Source organism: Gadus chalcogrammus, chromosome 6 (assembly GCF_026213295.1).
Source record: "Gadus chalcogrammus isolate NIFS_2021 chromosome 6, NIFS_Gcha_1.0, whole genome shotgun sequence".
Taxonomy (NCBI): domain Eukaryota; kingdom Metazoa; phylum Chordata; class Actinopteri; order Gadiformes; family Gadidae; genus Gadus; species Gadus chalcogrammus.
The window spans coordinates 26,179,160-26,198,900 of record NC_079417.1 but is presented as its reverse complement, the minus strand read 5'-3'; the positions used below and the strand labels follow the sequence as shown (position 1 = coordinate 26,198,900).

Here is a 19,741-nt window from a genome sequence, read left to right as displayed (position 1 = left end):
TGACTTTGCCACTATGATCCTGCTTAGGGCCCCCAGGAGTACAGGGCCGACCCTGGGACCTATAATTGAAGAACACACAGAGGAACCCAATACGGACAGCGGGAGGCTTAATAGGGGCTGGTTATATACAGCGGAAGAATAAGGCAAAGAAGCAGCTTTTTTATCTATATATATTGTAGCCTATAATTTCATTTTAACCTTGTGTTGAAATGACTCCATATTGAGTAATCGATTGAGTATCCAGTGGAAAAAGATCGAATTTGCTGTATTTTTTATTGTAGCTGTACCTGGGGCACAGTATTGATTATTTGTGGATCCTTACTGCACATAACGTATGGGTATTTGAACGTGGATGAAGGCCGCATTCAGCATATAGTTAAGTATTATAAAGTCAACGGGCTTTTGTTTAAGCCAGTAATTTTGTAGTCCTTCATTTAAAACCGGCACATCGCGAGATTTGGTGGTAATCGCGCCGAACAGCGCCCATGTTGTGATTATGGCAAACCTCCATGGATGTTGGCCTACCATGGAATCATCATTATAAACAACTACTAGCATGTAAGTACCTATTATACAATACAGGCCCGAATAACTGAACCCGTCAACCACCTCTGTTGATAAAACCTTTGAGTCCAACTCGCCTACGAAGGTATTTTCCCTACTACATTGTGGCGAACGGTAAATTCACATTTAGGGCGTTTAGCCGACGTTTTCATCCTAAAGGACTTACAATGAGCACATTTGTCAGACATAAGTGATCACTGATAATATAAATCCTGAAATGGTGACAAGGGAGCTGTGTATTTTTGCTTTAAGACCGCCGGGCACGAGAAGGGGAAAGAAGGCAGCGTTTTCAAACTATTCTTTATTGTAAGGATAATTCCTTCTAAAACAGCACTGCACATAGCGGCAATGCTCAAGTCAAAGGAAATGATTACCTCTCACGTTGTGACATCGGTTTTTTGTAGCATCATGAAGAAAATACAAGGATTCTCTGTGTCATCCTGACACAAAGTGTTCCATATGGAGGATGTGGTTTTACATTACAAGCCTGCCGACGCAGGTCAACTGAGCAGCCTGATATGGCGGACAGAGACTGCGCTGGAGCCATTTCTCTGCCGGGTCTTGCCAACCTTTACACCCTGGTTTCCATCCACTAGTGACCGGCTGTTACCCATCCGACCCTCAAAACCAGCTCCAACAGCCCATGGTTAGTGTGTTTGATCTACACATCATTGTAGTACTTGTACATCTTTGTTAGGGAGACTTTTACTGCCATTTTTCTTCTCAGCCCTTGCTTTAAATGTTTAACTCTGTTTTGATTCTAGCCATCACCAGGAAGACCCAAGAAGACAACCAAACCCACCAGAACTCAAAAAACCTGACAAGCAGAGAAGGTTCTGGTGACTCTACCTCAAGCTCTCTCCCAGACAGATTAAAGTCAGATAAAAGGGTGTATACGACTGATCATCCAGTATACAATAACAAACAAGACATTCAATCACAGATACCAGTAAACAGACTGCATGAGACCGACCAACAACAGAAGCCCACATTTGCGGTTGTCATCAGTGACGCCGGGCCTGAAAATCAAACAGTTTTCTCCTGCAGCAACATAACCCGAAGCACTAGACCGTCTCAAGGGAAACTAGGGAAATCCAATAATGTCTCGTACATTCCAAAACCCCCCCACTCTCCTCTTCCTCCCCTTGCAACTGTCAGCCAGCCGAGCCCACCCAACCACACTTCACCAGACAGGGCTAGGCCGCCACCAGAAAAGAGGACACAGAAACCCTTGAGTGGACCACACATCCGAGACGGGGCTGTCAAAAGGTCCTGGAGCGTTGTGGCACATCACAGGCTTCCACTGCGGAGTACCTCATGCCTGTCCAAACCCTTTCTCAAGACGGTGATCCGGCATGGGCTGCACCTGCAGCAGAGGGCCCGCTGGGTCCTCGGACAACACAACTTTGGGTCCGCTGGCGACATGGAGCAGGTCAGCCACTATTACAGGCTTCTAGGAGGAAGATACCAGCTGATGATGATAGGGGAATGTGTGAGTGAGTGGTGGTGACTTGTTGGATTAGGTGAAGTCTATGTCTCAGAATATAGCGGCTATTCTGAGACATAGACTTCACCTAACTCTACAAGTTACCACTAGCAGTTGTAAAAAAGATGAGGCTATAATATAGCCTCATCTTTTTTACAACTGGTGGTTTTCAAACGTTAATGTTGGTATAAGATTTTAACACAAGTGTATGTATACAATATAATGCAATTCTTCAAAAATATTTATATTATTTAGTTTATTTTGGTTCTTTGGATGTGTATGAAAGAAATTATTTTAATTTCTCAATAGAGCGTAATCAGATGATGTTAAGCTGCTAGCAACACAGAGACCCCTCTAATCAATACTTCCTGTTCTGTGGTTGAAAGGTGTGGCGGCAGCTAAACCGCTCCATCAAGAGGTCCAGTCTGCCAACATGTAACGCCAACATCCAGAGGGAGCAGAGGCAGATCTGGGTCTTCTGTGATGTTCTCTACTCTGAGCACGTCGGGAAACACCTGAAAGAGGAGCTGGCTCTCTCTGGACAGATCACCCTCTCTGTGCCCAAACTGGGCAACATCCTCACCTTATAGTTCTCTGCACTATGGACTTTCAACCTGTAACCAATGCAGACCCTTATGTCTGGACAGAAACCTTCTTACGCCTTGTTCACACTACCTCCGTCCGTTGACGGATCTCATTGACTTTGCATGGGGTGCTCGTGAAATGCATTGTTGGTCCGTCCGTCCATTCGGCTCTGTGGCCAGCCTGCGTCAAAAAGTTGAGAAGTGTTCCGTTACATTTTTTTAAAGAAATGTGGAATTATAGGATTGTTCTTAGTCACCTGTTGTTGGTGTCATCTTTTGTATTTATATCCACACATCGGCTTTGTAGCGAGAAGCGATTTGATTGGCTGCAATATGCATCTGCAGAGACTAGTCCCCTATACGTCAGACACGCCCTCAGTCATCCGTTGACGGACGCATGTAGTGTGAAAAAGGCGTGAATCAAAAAGTTTAGAATTTTTCAACTTTTCAGGCAGCAACGGATCCGTCGGCCAATCAGACTGCGTTCTGCAAATATACGCAAGGACACTGTCCAATAAAATACAACCCGGAAGAACACATGGATACGTCAACAAGCCCCCATCCGTCGACGTACGCATGTAGTGTGAACAAGGAGTCACAGATGTGGTGGGATGCAGCAGAGACTGAATCAATAAACATTCCCAGTTATCCTATGTTAAGACAGAATGTGAAGCATTTATAAATAATTTGCCTTCAGGGGAACATCACATTTATTAAACAAAGATTTATTTTTGCAATGGCTGGTTTGTTTGTCTGTCAGTCATCTGAAAATCACATGATGTCGGAGGAACCCGGGAGCCCCCCCCCACACACCAAGACTGTAACAACAGGCCTTTTTCAAAGCGGCCCTTGAATGAGAGGGCGAGGATGAATGAATACAGTACAATGGCGTGTCAGTGCGCGTACCCCCACTCTTTTGTTTCTGTGAGGCACAGGCCTCTGCACTCCCCCTCTGACAGCTCCATAGATTTATAGGGCATTAGGGGAGAGAAAAAGAAACTAGGTTACCGGATGTGACGTCGCGATCGAGGCGTCCTGCCGTGTTACCAGATTTGGTCAGATTTCCCGGACAATCTGGCAACACTGCAGCCAGTGTTAAAATATGATAAATGGGAGCCTCCAGGCAAGTGCATTGTTGAGGAAATTCATCTCTGAAATCGAAACTGCAAAAAAATCATCCTGCCGAAAAGCAAGAACGTCTGGGCTCCTGAACGTCACGTCAGTGCGCTACAGCCAGTATTGCCAGGTTGGGGGGGAAATCTGTCCCAATCTGGCAACACTGGCTGCAGTCCCTGCCCCGTTGTAATTTATTAGACCAGACGGCTAAGCCACGAGTCTCTACGCGTTGAAGATATTCGATTCGTTAAAGGAAATTAAAAAAAAGGAAGGCGAATGTTTCTGATTTAATTACTGTTCGTCGTCGTCATGGCGTTAGTTTGTCGCTAGGCTGAAGATCTGAACTCTCTACTAATAAGGTGAGATTATAGCGTTTCGGATGAGCTACATGGCTAGCATCGGTATGCATTGTCGTTTCCCGTTTCCTGGGGCCATTTGCTGTGTGTGCGTTTGTGTATGCGCGTGCGTGTGTGTGTGTGTACGTGCTAGTGAGTATGTATGCGTGTACGTGCTAGTGAGTATGTATGTGCATCTCTGCATAGCGTTTCAGGACGACATGCATATCACTATTTTGAGGCGGTTAACATGTTTGTTTTGTTCTGTAAACGCACAGATGAAAGCATTGTATAGTAAAATCATAGGAGCAATAGTAATCTTTGGTGTTGCAATTGTACAATGATCGAATTCAACATGCTGATATTGTACTATTTTGTGTTCTGTTTTGCAGGTGTATCTGACATCACGCAGATGTGGCCCTTATCTCTAATGAGACTATTGTATATGAAAGCTCGGAGTGGTTTGATTGACAGGCTGCCTCCTGGTTTAGAGGGATGACGGTGAGATCCGAAATGGAGACAGGAGAGACGGAGCCCTTTAAAAGCCATGATCAGTTAGTTTAGAAACTCCAAACTTCTTCTACACACCTCAGGCAAAAGAGAAACCTATATTTTGAATAAAACAAACGTGTTTTTGTATTGTATAGTGTACCCCGCGATAAGCTACTTACACAAACAGCAGGATGAGTTCTGAAGGCTTTCAGTACCGAGCACTTTACGACTATAAGAAGGAGCGGGAGGAGGACATTGAGCTCCGCGTTGGGGACATGCTGGTGGTCAGTAAGGGGGCCCTCCTGGCCCTGGGGTGCCCCGTTGGCACTGAAGAGAGGCCCTCTGAGATCGGCTGGCTGCCAGGGTTCAACGAGACTACACAGGTAGGCCCAGATCAATGGTACACTTTAGTGGTCTTTTGAGTGCCAAGTGTATTTTGGATTTGTGAAACGAGACATCCCCTGATCTTGCAAGTTAGACATTATAATTTTTCTCCTCTGAGTAAACTTTTGTGCTCATACTTTAAGATAGAGCCTGGGACATATTGAAATTGAAATTATGCTAACATGGCAAAATGTTCGTTTTTAGAAGGCCTATAGTATGAGTTGGGTTGTTTGACTCTGAGTCAATGTTTGTGAGTTTGAACACAATTTTCAACAGTCTACAGGGAGGCTGTGGACAAGGTGCATAACCTCTACCGGCTCATTGATGATGCCTTTCTAAACGTCCCTGTCAGTCGCATGTTAAAAAATAAAAAGGCTCTGCTTAATAGTCTAGCATGGCCTCAAGTCTGTAGTCTGCATTTACTATAGTATAGATGGCACAGCAAAATCATAGTACATTTTGTCCCAAGTTTAAATTAAAAAGCCTTAAACAGAGTACAGGACAACGGATAACTGTTTGTAGTTCAGTTTTTCAAAACAGGATCCTCTTATTTTTGTTCTCTATATACTGCTTGAATCATGAACTCATGGCTTTGTATAGCCCTTGTGTAACTCGTGTGTCATTTCCCCAGACTAGTGCCATACATGCGTACACTTTTCCTGATAATGTTAAGCTATAAATTGACATTGTCATATATTGGTATTGGTATCCTGATATGGGTCTTGTACATTTTATTACCAATGAACAACTGTCGTATGATTGATTTGTGTTGTATCAATTAAACAATAATACAGCTAATACCAAATTAAGCAATATTATAATAAATTCCACATTGTTGGGTGATTATTTTTTTCTCAAATGTATCTGTTGACCAATAGGAGAAGGGAGATTTCCCGGGAACCTATGTGGCCTTTGTAGGCAGGAAGAGAATGTCCCCACCCACTCCCAAGCCCCGCCCACCCAGACCGCCCTCTGCTGCTTCGTCCAGGGGGGACTCGGAATGTGAGGGTGAGGAGCCCACCTGTCCTTCTCACTAACCATCTCGAGTTCTTTAGAGATACCAGAGAATGTTACTCCTACCATAGCCTGGAATGTAGGTAGCTATAGAGTACACCGACTTAACTCATGTTTGACCGAAGTGAAACAGAACCTCCAGATGATTGTTTACTTGACGTTAGTCTGTATGCAGCTTGTATGAATCAGTTCCCGAAAGCTGTTTCCTCATTGCCACACACGCATCACGCACACGCACTCCACATAATTTCCCAGCTGGTGATGTTGTGCTCACTAAGAACCCCAGCTCTGAGAAAATAGGAAGGAAGTTAGATTGTCAGATTTGCATTTAAACCAGGCAAGCAAAGATATTGATATTATCAAGATGGTAACTGGATTTCTGTGTGTTTCTGCATCTTGTGTGTTTGTGTGAAGTGGGCTGTGTGTTACCAGACCTGCCAGACCAGTTCAGTCCTCCAGAAACGGCCCCTCTGCTCCTCAGCAAACTCATGGACGCCCTTGAGAGTAAAGGTACCACTTGGCCCTCTGCACCACCAGGGCCTACAGCTGCCCAGTTCACTAGGCCCTGTACAGGGAGCAGTGTCTTCCCATGTCAACGCTGTGTGATGCTTTGTTTTGAGTCTGTTAAGTTTGTTACTTAGCGGTCTGCCATGGTGGAGGTGATAAACAAAGCCGAGCATTTCTTTATGACTTACATTGAGACAAAACAGAACATTCATAAGCCTATTATTGAATGCATCTCATAAACTAGGGATGCACCGACTCAAACTTTCTCAGACCACTCAAATACTTTCATTTGAGTACTTGCCGATACTGAGTACCGTTATGAGTACTTTGTAATAGATTTTTTCTCTACATTTATTTTAGTAACTTTGTTAAAATGGTATAGATTACTATGTTGACTATCACAAATTACCATGTGAATAACGTCACGTTGAGTAAAGTGGTATTGGGTGTTCGTATCTGTATCAGTATCAGGGTCCGTGTACTGATAACGGTATCGATGCATCCCTATCATAAGCATTATAAGGATCTGGGGCCTGATCACCCTTCAACAACCATACTCTGCCATGCGTATTTCGCTTGAGGAAACCATAAAGAGACCCTCTTCATTATCTCCTGGGTGCTTGTTGCAGGTGTGGAGAGCCCCGGTCTGTACCAGAGCTTCACCGGAGGCAGTCTGGACACCAAGCAGCTGGCTGAAACAGGTGAGGCTGGCGCTTTGAACAGGATGAAAACGACTGCAGATCCTAACTAGATACCAGGCTAACTTGGGAGCTACACTGAGCATGAGGGCGTGGTCTTCCATTTCTTTTGGACCTGCTCCACTTGACGCGTCGCAATCGGGCGTGAAGAGCGACTAGGAGTCTGCGTCATTGTTGTGTCAACAAACAAGTGGATTGTGCAGACAGTACATGTTTAGTCATTTAAAAGGCCAATCTGATTGACACCTGTCTCACCTGTAGCTCCACCTGAAGGCCTTACAAATAGTCCTCCAAATGGCCTTTCTGTTTCTCTTTCTAACCCTTCTGGGCCTGATAACGCCATGCCGCGTAGCCTTCTTTTAAACAGAGAGAACGCTCTCTCTCACTCTGGAATCAATGAGAGCTGCTACACTAAGCCTCTCTGACACGCAGGGAAATGCTAAAATGATATTGAAGTCTCTTTTTAAGCTGGTCGCCCATCCCTCTATGAATTGTTTTCAAGGAGGGAACATGTGTTTAGGTCAATACATTAAATAATGTATCGATCAGTAGTTGATGTTGCCCATTACAGGGGGAAAAAAGCATGTTACTCCGTAAATATCTTCATATTATGCATTTCTGCATACGATTGCATTATGGTCCACCTACACCATTTCAATTACGCATTTAATCACCTAGAGACAATTGGCTATGGTTTCAGAACACATGCCTCTTTATGACCAAATGGTAAATTATGGACCGGCTTGTTTTTCGAGCAACGGAAATCTAAGGGTGAGTTTGTTTTCAGACCCTGAGCAATTGGAGGTGGCATCTCTCTGTGACGGGGTGGTGCGGTTCTTTCAGGAGCTCCCGGGGCCTGTGGTCCCCCCGGCCTTGCAGATGGAGATGGTCAACGCTGTGAAAGGTCAGCACCGGTCAAGGCCGTTGAGAAACGCCTCGGAAATACATTTAGCAGATTGAATCATTTAGTTTGGAGTGTTACAAAATGTGTGCTGCTGTTGGTTTTGACCCTGCACCCCTCCGTTTTGTAGAGGTGAAGGAGTTGGAGGACTGTGCCCAGGTGCTGCGAGGGGTGACCAGCTCCCCGGCCTGTCCCGCCCAGCACGGACTCACCCTCCTCAGCCTGGTGCGTCACCTTGCCAGGCTGTGTCTCCAGAGCGCCAGGAACCAGCTCAGCCCCAGAAGCCTGGCGGAGGGCTTCAGCCCCCTGCTGTTCAGGACCTCCTCCGCCGCTACTTGGTCAGTCACACACTCAGGCACGCATTCACACACATGCGCACACATCCGCACATACACACACACCCATCCATCCATACACATCGATCCGCGCACACACACACATATCCACAAGCACCCATCCGCATGCACTCACATGCACGCAATTACATCTGCTCGCACAAATATATACACACCAGAGTTCCCGGTAATAACCGGTCTTTGACCAGAAAAAAATGAGGAGGACCGAAAATTCTAAATGTCTTCAGTCAGAATGACCGATTGGAAATAAGGCCCTGTCCACATGGAACGGAAACGGGCGAAAACGATCCGGTTTCGTTTTATGCGGAATATTCAAGGCGCTGGTTCTCCACAGAAAAAAGTGGAGTGCATCAACCCTGCGCGCATACAGCATGCGCGCTGAATGCAAACATTCAGTCACGAGGAAATTCAACCTTTTAAATTGAGCAGAAATACTTTTGAATGTGTTCATTTGAATTGTGTTTAAATATGCTACAGTGGTCATTTGTTTAGGCAATTCATGTAAAACAATGAGGGTTTTGATTGTAGCGTAGCCTGTGTGATAAAATAAATAAGTTGTTACATTTCGTGCACGCGCTCAAATTGATCACTATAGACTACCGTAGGTTTATGAACTAAACGGCGGCAAGCAAGAGAAAGCCGGCGGCAAGCTTTGCGGAGTACCGGTATTAACAACCATGGCGAATCAAAATATGATCACACACTACTGATCACACACTACTTCAAACCAAGTAGCAGCAGCGGCAGGTCTGACGTCACACACACACACCTCCATCTGTGTCAGAAGAGGCGGCTGATGCTGTGCCCGTGGCTCCAGCAGAAAAGAGGAGAAAAACGCGGGCCTTCAGGCCGGACTGGAAAGAGAAGTTCCCCTGGGTGAGGTGCGATATTGTGGAGGATGAGGAGAGGCTGTTTTGCGCTCAGTGTGTAAAATCAGGGAGGAAGAATGGCTTCACTCGGGGGTCCACAAATATGCGATTCTCAAGTTTAACAGAGCACCGTCAGTACAATGATCACATTTCGGCTGCAAACCTAAAACAAAAAATAGGAGCCAGTGATTTCATCGGGACCATAATTGACGAGACAGTCAACATAACGGTTGGCAAAGTTGATCCTGTATGTAGAATTGGAGTGGAAGAGTGGAGACGTGCTTTGTGGGAAACTACGACGTACACTCCGGGACGGCACAGCGTATTTTCGATAAAGTAATCGGACTGGGCTCGGATGGAGCCAGCGTAATGATGGGGAGGCATGCTGGAGTTGGCGCTGTCCTGAAAAAAGAGTGTTTTCCATCCAGGTGCACTGTGTTGCCCATCGTACTGCACTGGCCGCGATAGACGCCGCTAAAGCTGTGGACCGGGTAGGAGCCTACAAGCGCACAATTTCCGCTGTGTACTCCTTCTACAAACACTCAGCTAGCAGGACCAATCGCCTCAATCGTCAACTAACAGCAACTCTGAGCGAAGAGGACATGACGAGTCTGAAGCAGCCATGCGCTGTCCGCTGGCTGTCATTGCATAGGGCAGTGGAGAGTATTAAAAATAACTGGCCTGCCTTGGTGATGGAGCTAAATGAAGAAGCTGTGGGAGGAAATGCCCAAGCCCAAGGCATCCTGGGACAAATCCAGCCAAATATCGCCTTGACACACACACTGGCTGATGTTCTCCCCGTGATGACCAAACTGAATTTGGTTTTCCAGATAGATGATGTGAATCTGGCCACAATCCGACCAATGGTTCAAGCATCCGTCTCGGCCCTCACACAGCTACGAGATGCACCCGGTCCAGAAGAACAGAGGTACCAAACAGACTCCCAAGAAGGCATGTACAAAGGCATTCAAGTGACCCATGCAGGCGACCGGTCCGTTCAAGCCCTCAAAAATGCCCAAACAAGCTACATTCAACACCTGATCGATGCTTTACACGGCCGTTTCCCTGACGATTCCCTGGATCTGCTTTACTGCTTCGACGTCCTTCTTAATCCCTCCTGATACCCACAGACAGCTGGTAAGTAGGCTAGCCTATTTGATTACGTATGGTGTAAAACATATAGCCTTTGTTAAATAGAATATTATTTTTAAATAACCAATGCTCGCATATTCTGATCAATAATAATAATAGAACCAATAGAATTTAATAGGCATAGGCCTACTACTAATAATACAGGCCTAACAATAGCCTAATAATAAGAGCCATAATGCAAACTATAAGGGCACTCGAGAGCTATAGGCCTACCTCCGCTAAATTCTTGTCTGATGCGCAAATGTAAAAATCGTCCGTGTTGCCATAATAGGCTGCTGACAGACAATAAGGAATAGCGAGACAGTAGGCTAATGTAGGCCTAACAAAACTGATTTGTACAGTGTTACATGAACGTTGGAGACACAGGAATAACCAAGGAATAATTAGTTTATATTTAGTTTAAAGTTGTTTATTTGCTTTTCTTTAAAAATAAATAAACACAGACTGATTGTCCCTAGGTTCTCTCAGCACTTCGGGAGCATGCAGAACCAGCCATCCAAACCATGCTGGGTCATTTTGGCCAAGAAATTGCCAGCGAGGACGAGTCGGCAACAGCCACCACATTCATCGATGCCGCAAGCGCGCAGCGAGATGCCATCCCAATGATGACAGCCCTCCGCAGTTACGGGGGCTTGCATTTTTCAACGGCCTGCGAGATGCTCATAAGAGATTAAGCTGAAATCTTCCCAGAGTTGGTCAAACTGGCAAAGATAGCCTGTGTTATCCCCATCTCCATTGTGCCAGTGGAGAGAGGCTTCTCCCTGCAGAACCGCATAAAGACTGCTCAGCGAAGCCGCCTTGGGGAAGGAAGAGTCACGAGGCTTATGCGCATTGCAAGCAGCAGAGACACTCTCGATACATTTGACTTTAATTCAGCAGCTGCCAAATATCGAAAGAAGTAAAAAATCGTTTTAATTTATTTTATGCTGTAGGCCTAGTTGAAGTCGCGGCCGGCAATTCACTGTTGTAGCCTTATCCACTTTAAAATACTGCTGTTTTTTGTTACACTGTAGTTTAATGATTTTAATTTAATTATTTTCATTACAGTCTGCATTTTATAATGTTACGCGCCAGTTTTTTTTACTGTAGGTAGCCTGCTTTGTGTTGTTTTAGGCTATTATTATTTATGCCTTGCCTTGCATTATAGACCTAAATAATTTTTGTTTGTCTGCACTTTAAAATGCAATGTTTAATTGTTCTGACCTCCACCTGCCAACCTTTTAATTAAAAACACCAGGCTTTAGATCGCCATTCCTTGATTATATTATTCTTTATAGCCTGCCTATCAATTTTTTTAAGTGCAATAAACACAGACAATATCCGACAGATTTTTTTTCCAATTTGACCTGTAAAATGAAACCTTCCAGGTCACATGACCGGCACCAATTTCTTCTAGCGGAAACACTGATACACACGCTCACACACATCCGCACGCAAGCACACATGCACGCACGCACACACACATCCTCACGCACGGGCAGTTCTCTCGAAACCTATTAATGGATTGTTGGTGTAAATTGCCGTGACCTCCACTGTCTGGCCACACACACTTTGATTGTGGTATAAATTGTCTGTCCTCAGCTCTGAGGCTCCGGACGCGCTGGTCCAGGCTCTTGAGGTCCTGATCACCAGCGAACTCAACATGAACCAAGCAGCTCCAGGTAGTCTTCTCTTCCTATACGGCTGTCTTCGTGTGTTTCTACCTTTCCATGTATTGTCTTTCCTCCCTTCACTTGCACAAAAGAAAATTAAATCTAAGTAAAATAATAAGTCGTGTTAGGTCAATTGAATTTGCATAGTACCTAATAACATTTGCATAGTATCAAAGGGCCTAGGCCTAGGGTGAGGAAAAACTCTTAACGCTAACTAAATATCATGGAAGAAAAAAATATATATATATTGGAGGAGCGCTATGACCGCTGTCACTCAGGGGCACGAAGCCACCGGCACCATGACATCACTGTCATGGAGCCTGAGAGGTGCAACGCTAGTGGTGGGTGTGCTGTCTCGGTGACATCATCGCCTGTGTGGTATTGGCTGGGATAGCGCTGATGTCACACATCTCCGGGCGGCTGGGCAATGAGATGGATTTCTTCCAGCAGGAGAGCAGAGGAAGTGAGGCTAGGTATAGGAGGAGGCTAGTGTGGTGGTGTGGGGATATCCTCTGGAGCCAGTAGATTAGAGCAGCATGGTATTTCTAGGTGATTCTTGGTATTTTTAAATATTTCAACAGATTGTAAATCATATGGGTTTTAGCTCCATGCAAGACGGCAGTAACACGGAAGGGAAGCAAAGAGGGACAGAAACTGCCAAAACTGTAGACTACTATGTCTTCCGACATTACCATGGCGATCTGTATGATATGTGAATGATATGGGGCTGAAGAGGCAGATGATGGATAAGGACAGAGCTGGCAGAGTGATGTGACGCTATGGAGCCCAGGGCAGAGGAGGAGGAGGAAGGGGTTATGGTCGTGAGGACAGAGGCGTGTGGAGGAAGAGGCACGAATCTGTGCTGTTTAAACATGCAGCGCTCAGGTAGGAGGGCTCTGCTTCCCAACTACCTATCTGACAAGATGGCCAACATTGTGATGAATTTTGTCTGTGATGTGGCTGAGAAGAGCTGAAAATTATTCACGTTTGTTTGTTGTCTTTCTTTCAATCTACGATTTAATTTATGTGAAAGTGGTATAAGGGTGGTATTGCTTTTTTATTTAATATAAGCGTTGGCATTACAGTTTTCAGAAAAGATGGGTCTTATTTTCAATGTGGTGGTGAATATAGGGAGACCGGTAATGCCCATATGTTACACTGCAGAGCGTCCGTCGTGTCATAAACCATATTGGCTGACATGCTGGCCTTCTCTCCCCCTCAGCCCTGCCGCCCAAACCAGCAAAGCCGCTGACCCCAGTCCCCAGCATCTTCAACAACAGCACGGCCCTCCAGGACTCAGAGTGGTACTGGGGGGACATCTCCAGGTAGCGCACGCACACACCTCAATGCCCACACGTCAACGCACACATCCACTCGCCCACCCATATCTGCAGGCTTGCATACACGCACATCCGCACCCACACGCATGTCCAGAAACATAAATTTGCACATCCGCACCCACACGCACGTCCACAAACATCAACACACACACAAATTCTCTTGAGTGGTTCTGGGGGGACATCTCCAGGTAGCGCATGCAAACACGGCAATGTAGATTGGCAGGCATACAGTATCAGTCTCGCTTTATTCATGTAACCTCAGACAATGCTACAGCTAAGGCCTAGCTACTATCTAGTCATCTTTTGATCACCTCTCCCTATTTCCTGTTTAATTGGCAGCATAAAAAAAAAAAAAGAATGTGAAAAAAGAAAACATTGGTTTAGGGCTGGGCGATATGGACCAAAAGTCATATCTCCAAGCAGAATATCGATATAAGATAAATATAAATATTTGTTGATTGACGCAATAACATAGTTGCCGTTGCCATGCTCCAACTCGTCATTCTACATCGGTGGTGCCGCTGTGCTCTCATTTCCAGCCTGCCTGCGTCGCTGTGCTCGTTAACCTGCCTTGCTGATGTGGGGGGGGGGGGGGGGGAGTTACCGTGGAGTTACCGTGGAGTTACCGTGGAGTTACCGTTATTACTAAAGCCTGCCTACCTACCGTTTGGATTTACCGTTAGTATTCCTACCGTTCGGAATTGAATACAGTTTCAGGGGTTAATCTAAACCGGGAAAGAGGGGCGCTGCGCCTCCTTGTTTCAACCCAGCGCCTCCTTGTCGAAAATTTTAAATGACTTAAAATCTCCCGGAATGGAGAGCGAGCAAGCAAGACCGCGCACAGGAGACAGACGTGCTCCTAACCGCGTTCGCATCTGTGTAGCGAGCGCGCAGCGCAACAGAGAGGGATCTAGAAACTGTGCATGAGGCAGTGTGCACGTGAGCCTCAGGCGCCTCCTGATTGGCCTGGATCGGTAAGTCAACCAATCAGTTTACAGTGTAGGCAGGCTTTTATCTCTTCTCCCGAACCAAATTTATCAGTTCAGTGAATCTGAGAGTGTCTGAGAAGAAAGAAAATATAGCGTTTGGTGACTTAGTTTACAGTGTTTTAAAATACTAATTTAAATAATAAAGAAAGTGTTCTTCCAGCAGGTTCCCGAAGTACGTGTTTTTTTTTCTATATACATGATTACTGTATGTAATGTTCTGCATCTATGGTAACTTAGCCATTTTGAGTAATTTGGCCTTACTATACGAGTCAACATACTGGTCCTTCACAAGCCTCAGAATGATCCATTTCTACCTCAAATTTTCAAAAGCTCCGCACAATTTTTTCTAGAAAAAACCCTGCAGTTTGATGGTTGAATAAACCGTGGACTAGCCACTGCCTCCGCCTCGTATTTGAGAACATTATAATATATAATATCACGACCAAAAGCTGTGTGCGCCTCCGGAATATTTTTAATCTTATTATATATTAAAGAGCACCTATTATGCTTTTTCGACTTTTATGACCCATAAACGTTGTTATAATGATTTATAGTCATGTTTAACCATACTAAAGTGTGAAATAATGACGTACAATACATGCATTTAGACGTTCTTTAATAATAATTAGATTATTAATTAGTGGTGGGGTGTTAAAGGCTGCTTAACGCAAAACTTTTATCGCGCGATAAAAAAAATATCGCCGTTAATCTATTTTCAAACACTTCCTTGTTCGGACCCATCGCGTGACTGAACTAACCAATCAGAAGCTAGAATTTAGACTGAGGTAAACGTGAGGGAATCAGAGAGGCAGATTTAACAGAATATCCTGACTGTGTTAAATATGTAAACATGTAAATATGTAATAATTGTGTAACATAAATATGTAAATGATTAACTGACTAAAAATTGTAGGTACATTTCTAGCAAATTAACTCCAATATAAATTATATTAATTTATTCTACAACTTTCAAATATTTAACTTCTAAACCTTACATTATTATGGATTATTACACGGCTCTTCTCAATGCTGTAGACTGCTCCATTCACTTGCATGGGCACTTCACAACTTCCGGCAGTGAATTATATTTGATAAATCACCATTGACCAGAATAATTGACCGCTGTCAAGGTAAACAAACAGATTTTGCTGTTTGCCATTTTAATCTAGATTAATCTAGGAATTAATCTAGATAAAAAAATTGTATCTATGCCTACCACTGTTATTAATACATTCCACCGTCGGAGAAGCAGACCGTCGGGTTCAGGGCTCCAGACTGCGACCAGAATTTGAGTGTGTGCGACCGAATTTTCCATCTGGTCGCGCACGTGCGACCAGTAAATTTGCCCTTTTTTTACACGTTAAACGTGGAAGGGGCGCGTCAATGAATCCGGAATCTTTAGCTGGCCAATGAGTGTAAGGGTGCACTCACATTAGGCCATCTGGCCGTGGCCGTTGGCCGTTTTCACACCTAACCGTGCTCAACTGGCCCCATTGTTCTCTGGCCTGCATTCACACTAGGCCATCTGGCCGTGGCCGTGTGGCCTGGCCTCGGTAGGCTCTTGTACATACGTCATCACGTCGTAACACGTCATCACCAAGCGTCCGCTGCATGGACAATAATAAAGTCTGCCTCAAGTCAGAGTTTTAACAACAATGGACAACAACACAGAGAACACAGTTCGCACTTAGACAGACACTCGACTTCTCTATGGGACCAACGTGAACCAACAGTTGAACCGCTTGACGACATGTTTACCGTTTAATGGGAAAGAAGGTTCGTCGCCTTTATTATGTCCATGGTCGTCGCATGGACTATACGTCATCCAGCTCAGGTTGCGTAGCCGTGCGTGTGCGCGTGTCGGCTCATTAGCATCTGTACCGTGGCGGCCCGTACCGTAGCAGCACACCTATCCCAAGTGGCCAAGTTGGCCTGGCCTGGCCAGACTGGCCACATTGGCCACACTCACACTGGCAGATTTGAGCACGGTTAGGTGTGAAAACGGCCACGGCCAGATGGCCTAGTGTGAGTGCACCCTAAGAAGGATAGGGAATGGCCACTAATGTGTCGAGGGGGAGGGTCCTAGAGATTATCGAGTGGGCGTAAACGTCTGTGTGAAGGTGAAATATTTCATAACCTGCTACGTGCGTTTACAATGAGCAAGCAAACTATTGACTCGTTCTTCCGACCTTCGGCTAGTGTGCCAGTGTAAGTCAGTCCTGCACGGGTCTTATTTTACGAACCCCGCACCCGCAATACTTCAAACCGCATCAGACCCTGTGTTCCGACAGTAGCCCGACCAGACCCGCTATAAATTGATATCAACACCCGCCCCACACCCGATGGAAAATTAGAAACATTAGAGGTAGGGATGGGCACGAGTAGTAAATTCCAAACTCGAGTGATCGAAGGAATTCCTCGAGTACTCGTTAAATCAAATCTATTTTTAGAATGCAACGCATCTGCAGCAGGAATAGGCCTGATGATGAACGGCAATATTACCAACCAAACATGTAATGCTTATTCTCCATCAAAACAGTCAGAGTTATCAGAGTATTCATTATTTATTTTTGCAAACGTTCAAAACACATTTTCCTTACAAAAATAAATATGCGTCTCACAATTTAAATCACGTCGAACCAAGGCCTGTAACAGTTTAAAAAAAACGAAACAAGTAGCCTAACCATTGCAAATAAATGCTTCAGGCATGAAAATCACTCACCTTTCGGCGAAATTCGCCGTTTTGAAACCAAAATAGGTGACCTCCGTGAATCGTGTAGATTCGATGAAAAAATATTTATGGGGGGGGGGGGGGGGGGGGTAGGTTCAGAGGCCGGCCAGTTTATAGTCCTCCGTAAAGTGCTGTACTTATGCTGCGTTCGAGTATTCTCTGCGAACCGACTCAGATCTCGGATCTGACGCCACGCCCACACTTCAAGCGTTTTATTATTTCGCTCGGTCGTTGGAGGAAAACATGGACCCGGAAAGCTGTTGTCGCGGTAGCATTGGTAGAGGACCAGGCGCTCCAAAATAAGTAGGCTATAGGCCATAGTCAAGTCAAGTTTATATAGCACATTTAAAACAACAGTAGTTGACCAAAGTGCTGCACACGAATACAATATATTTGTGTACATAGGCAGAGATACGGACGCAGTAAGGTATTGCAGTAATACGAGTGATTGAAAATACCATTTTAACTAGGGCTGCAACAACGAATCGATAAAATCGAAAAAAATCGATTACTAAATGTCGTTGTGTCGCGCGATTAATAAGTTACTCATAGGCGCAGCACTGTTTACAGCCAGCCGCCGTCAGGTTGGTTCACGGTTCATGCACGCCCACAGCGAGCTTCAGTGTGAGCGACCACAGCTTGTATTTGTCATATCTTAAAACTGGACTGTAGGCCTACATAAAAGTGTTGTACCTTCACTGTCTTTAGGTTAAAAAAAAACTCCTTCAACTCAGTATCCGTCTAGTGGTCCAACCGAAAATTCTGTCAGCTGCTGCTGCTGCAGACGTTGTGCAGACGGGCTCGGAGTCGGCACCGCGTGCATCAACAGTCATTCAAAGCAGCGGTAGTAATCACACAACCGGACGGTGTAGAAAGTCCCGTCAGTTAAAAATAGTAATGCAGTTTTTAAATCCATGTTAAAATCGGCAGGATATAGATAGTTAGCTTATAAAAAACAACTAACCAATGGTCACAAACAGTGTCAAATGTGATGTGTTCAGGTCGGCTCAGAAAAACGATTGATGCGTTCAAATGCAGCAGAAAAAAAAAAAAAAAAAATTGAGATGTTGGTGAAGACCAAAAAAAAAATTATATTACTTTCCCAGTAATATAAAATAGATAGTAAAGATAGAATTAATTATGACCTGTTTAATGTCCTATCCTGAACTATCATCATCTTATCAGCAATTAAAGCAATATTACAAGTTCTATTTCAAGGAGTCTCGAAAATGGTATCAATAGGTTTGACCGGTTAACCATGGACATCCCTTATATACATATAAAAGTATATCATACATTGTATGTTTCTTTTTTGTGTTATCCCAGTTATGTTTTTTTAATCTTTTTATTATTTAATATTACTTTTAATAGTTCCGGGACGTTGGAGCAATAACCTGGTGTTTTTACATTTCAGTCTGCACTGTGAATTTGAAGTAATAATTCAGTTTTTGAATAAAGATGCGGCAATTCCAATTTTATTTTTATTTTTTTCTATCCGATTCATCGATTAATCGATTATTAAAATAATCGTTAGTTGCATGGATACCCCGGACCCCACTAGAGGGATAATATCCTTCTCACCTTTTTCACCCCTGACCCGTTTTCATGCCTGATGCTTAAAGCTGCAAATAAAACGGCAGCAAATGGACTATGGAAATACTCAGCGTTGTGATCTTCTCTACACGCCCGGGATTACAGCTGCGTCTTGCGGCGGTGAAAATAGCCGACACACTTTCACCGTTGCTGCGGGTCTGCTTTCCCGAACTCAACGTGGTGTTTCAGGAGCATATGTTGCCGCATAGTACTTTCTGGTAGCTCGATTTCGCTTGGCATATTTTACATTTCACCTTATGATCTCCTATTTCTTTAAGTATTTAAATTCTTCGCTGCGGTTTGCTTTAACCGCCATCTCTTAACTTTTTTAATTCTGGCGTGCCTGCACACGGCACGGAACGCGCCATGGAAATGGATGTATTTAATTTTCTTTGTGCCCACGTCATGCGTTAGTGGCGCAGACAGAAAATTGATACATTTGCTTCAGAAAACTTTGTTTGTGTGTGTATATGCAAACTCGAGTTTGCCTGTCCACCAACCGAGTTAATTTTTAACGAGGAGTACTCGAGTAATCGATTCCTCACGCCCATCCCTAATTAGAGGGGAATTACACTATCTGGTGTTTGGCTTGGTGCTTTAGATTGTTGTGCAAAAAAAGGACATCATCCACTGTTGACGGTTTTAGTTGACTCCTCCGCTCCTGATTAACATATCCAGCACCGGTGAAGTCTCGCTCGCAATCGCAAAACCCGAGCCCGACCGACTCGTTTCATCCAAATTGTGCTGGTCACCCGAACCAGTGCAGGACTCTGCTTCAGGTGCCATAAAGGGCTTTTCACACGGGAGGCATTTGTCGGGCCTGATAATGCATTCTCAATGGAGAGGTGAGCGGGCTGAGAGGAGGCTCAGCGTCCTGTCAAGCGGCACGACAAGCAGGCGCACTCCCGGGAAACTGTCGCTTCCGTACTTGTCGAACGCATGCATGCGCAAACCGGGAAACCGTTGGGATAGTTGGGA

The 19,741-nt window shown here is 44.7% G+C and overlaps 2 protein-coding genes across 6 annotated transcripts in view; both read left to right on the top strand.

The window, feature by feature from the left end:
* Positions 1-493: 493 nt before the first annotated feature.
* On the top strand, positions 494-3,591 carry zgc:101664 (uncharacterized protein LOC450064 homolog). Of its 3 annotated transcripts, none has more exons than XM_056593106.1 (4): positions 494-558; positions 969-1,210; positions 1,329-1,996; positions 2,437-3,591. In XM_056593106.1, the coding sequence occupies exons 2-4, from the start codon at positions 1,024-1,026 to the stop codon at positions 2,638-2,640; spliced, it is 1,059 nt and encodes a 352-aa protein (XP_056449081.1). In that variant the 5' UTR covers positions 494-558; positions 969-1,023; the 3' UTR covers positions 2,641-3,591. The 3 variants fall into 3 exon arrangements, with proteins under 3 accessions (XP_056449081.1, XP_056449080.1, XP_056449083.1); XM_056593108.1 differs by lacking the exon at positions 494-558 and adding an exon at positions 588-649; XM_056593105.1 differs by lacking the exon at positions 494-558 and having other exon boundaries at positions 565-1,210.
* Positions 3,592-3,850: 259 nt separating this feature from the next.
* LOC130384774 (phosphatidylinositol 3-kinase regulatory subunit alpha-like) overlaps positions 3,851-19,741 on the top strand; it is a 28,341-nt gene continuing 12,450 nt past the window's right edge. The window contains exons 1-9 of one of the 3 annotated variants that reach the window (XM_056593102.1): positions 3,851-4,109; positions 4,478-4,960; positions 5,840-5,969; positions 6,390-6,485; positions 7,112-7,183; positions 7,968-8,084; positions 8,212-8,419; positions 12,040-12,119; positions 13,333-13,435. In XM_056593102.1, the coding sequence (XP_056449077.1) occupies positions 4,769-4,960; positions 5,840-5,969; positions 6,390-6,485; positions 7,112-7,183; positions 7,968-8,084; positions 8,212-8,419; positions 12,040-12,119; positions 13,333-13,435 (998 nt within the window). In that variant the 5' untranslated portion in view covers positions 3,851-4,109; positions 4,478-4,768. Of the gene's footprint in view, positions 4,110-4,477; positions 4,961-5,839; positions 5,970-6,389; positions 6,486-7,111; positions 7,184-7,967; positions 8,085-8,211; positions 8,420-12,039; positions 12,120-12,843; positions 12,996-13,332; positions 13,436-13,626; positions 13,639-19,741 lie in introns of those variants that run through there. The other 2 variants (XM_056593103.1, XM_056593104.1) reach the window with 2 other exon arrangements.

Excerpts from the sequence above, each read along its gene's own strand:
- zgc:101664 (XM_056593106.1), top strand. The coding sequence starts at position 1,024 with ATGGAGGATGTGGTTTTACATTACAAGCCTGCCGACGCAGGTCAACTG. Across the intron at positions 1,211-1,328 it reads ACCAGCTCCAACAGCCCATG|CCATCACCAGGAAGACCCAA; the intron begins GTTAGTGTGTTT and ends TTTTGATTCTAG. Across the intron at positions 1,997-2,436 it reads CCGCTGGCGACATGGAGCAG|GTGTGGCGGCAGCTAAACCG; the intron begins GTCAGCCACTAT and ends TGTGGTTGAAAG.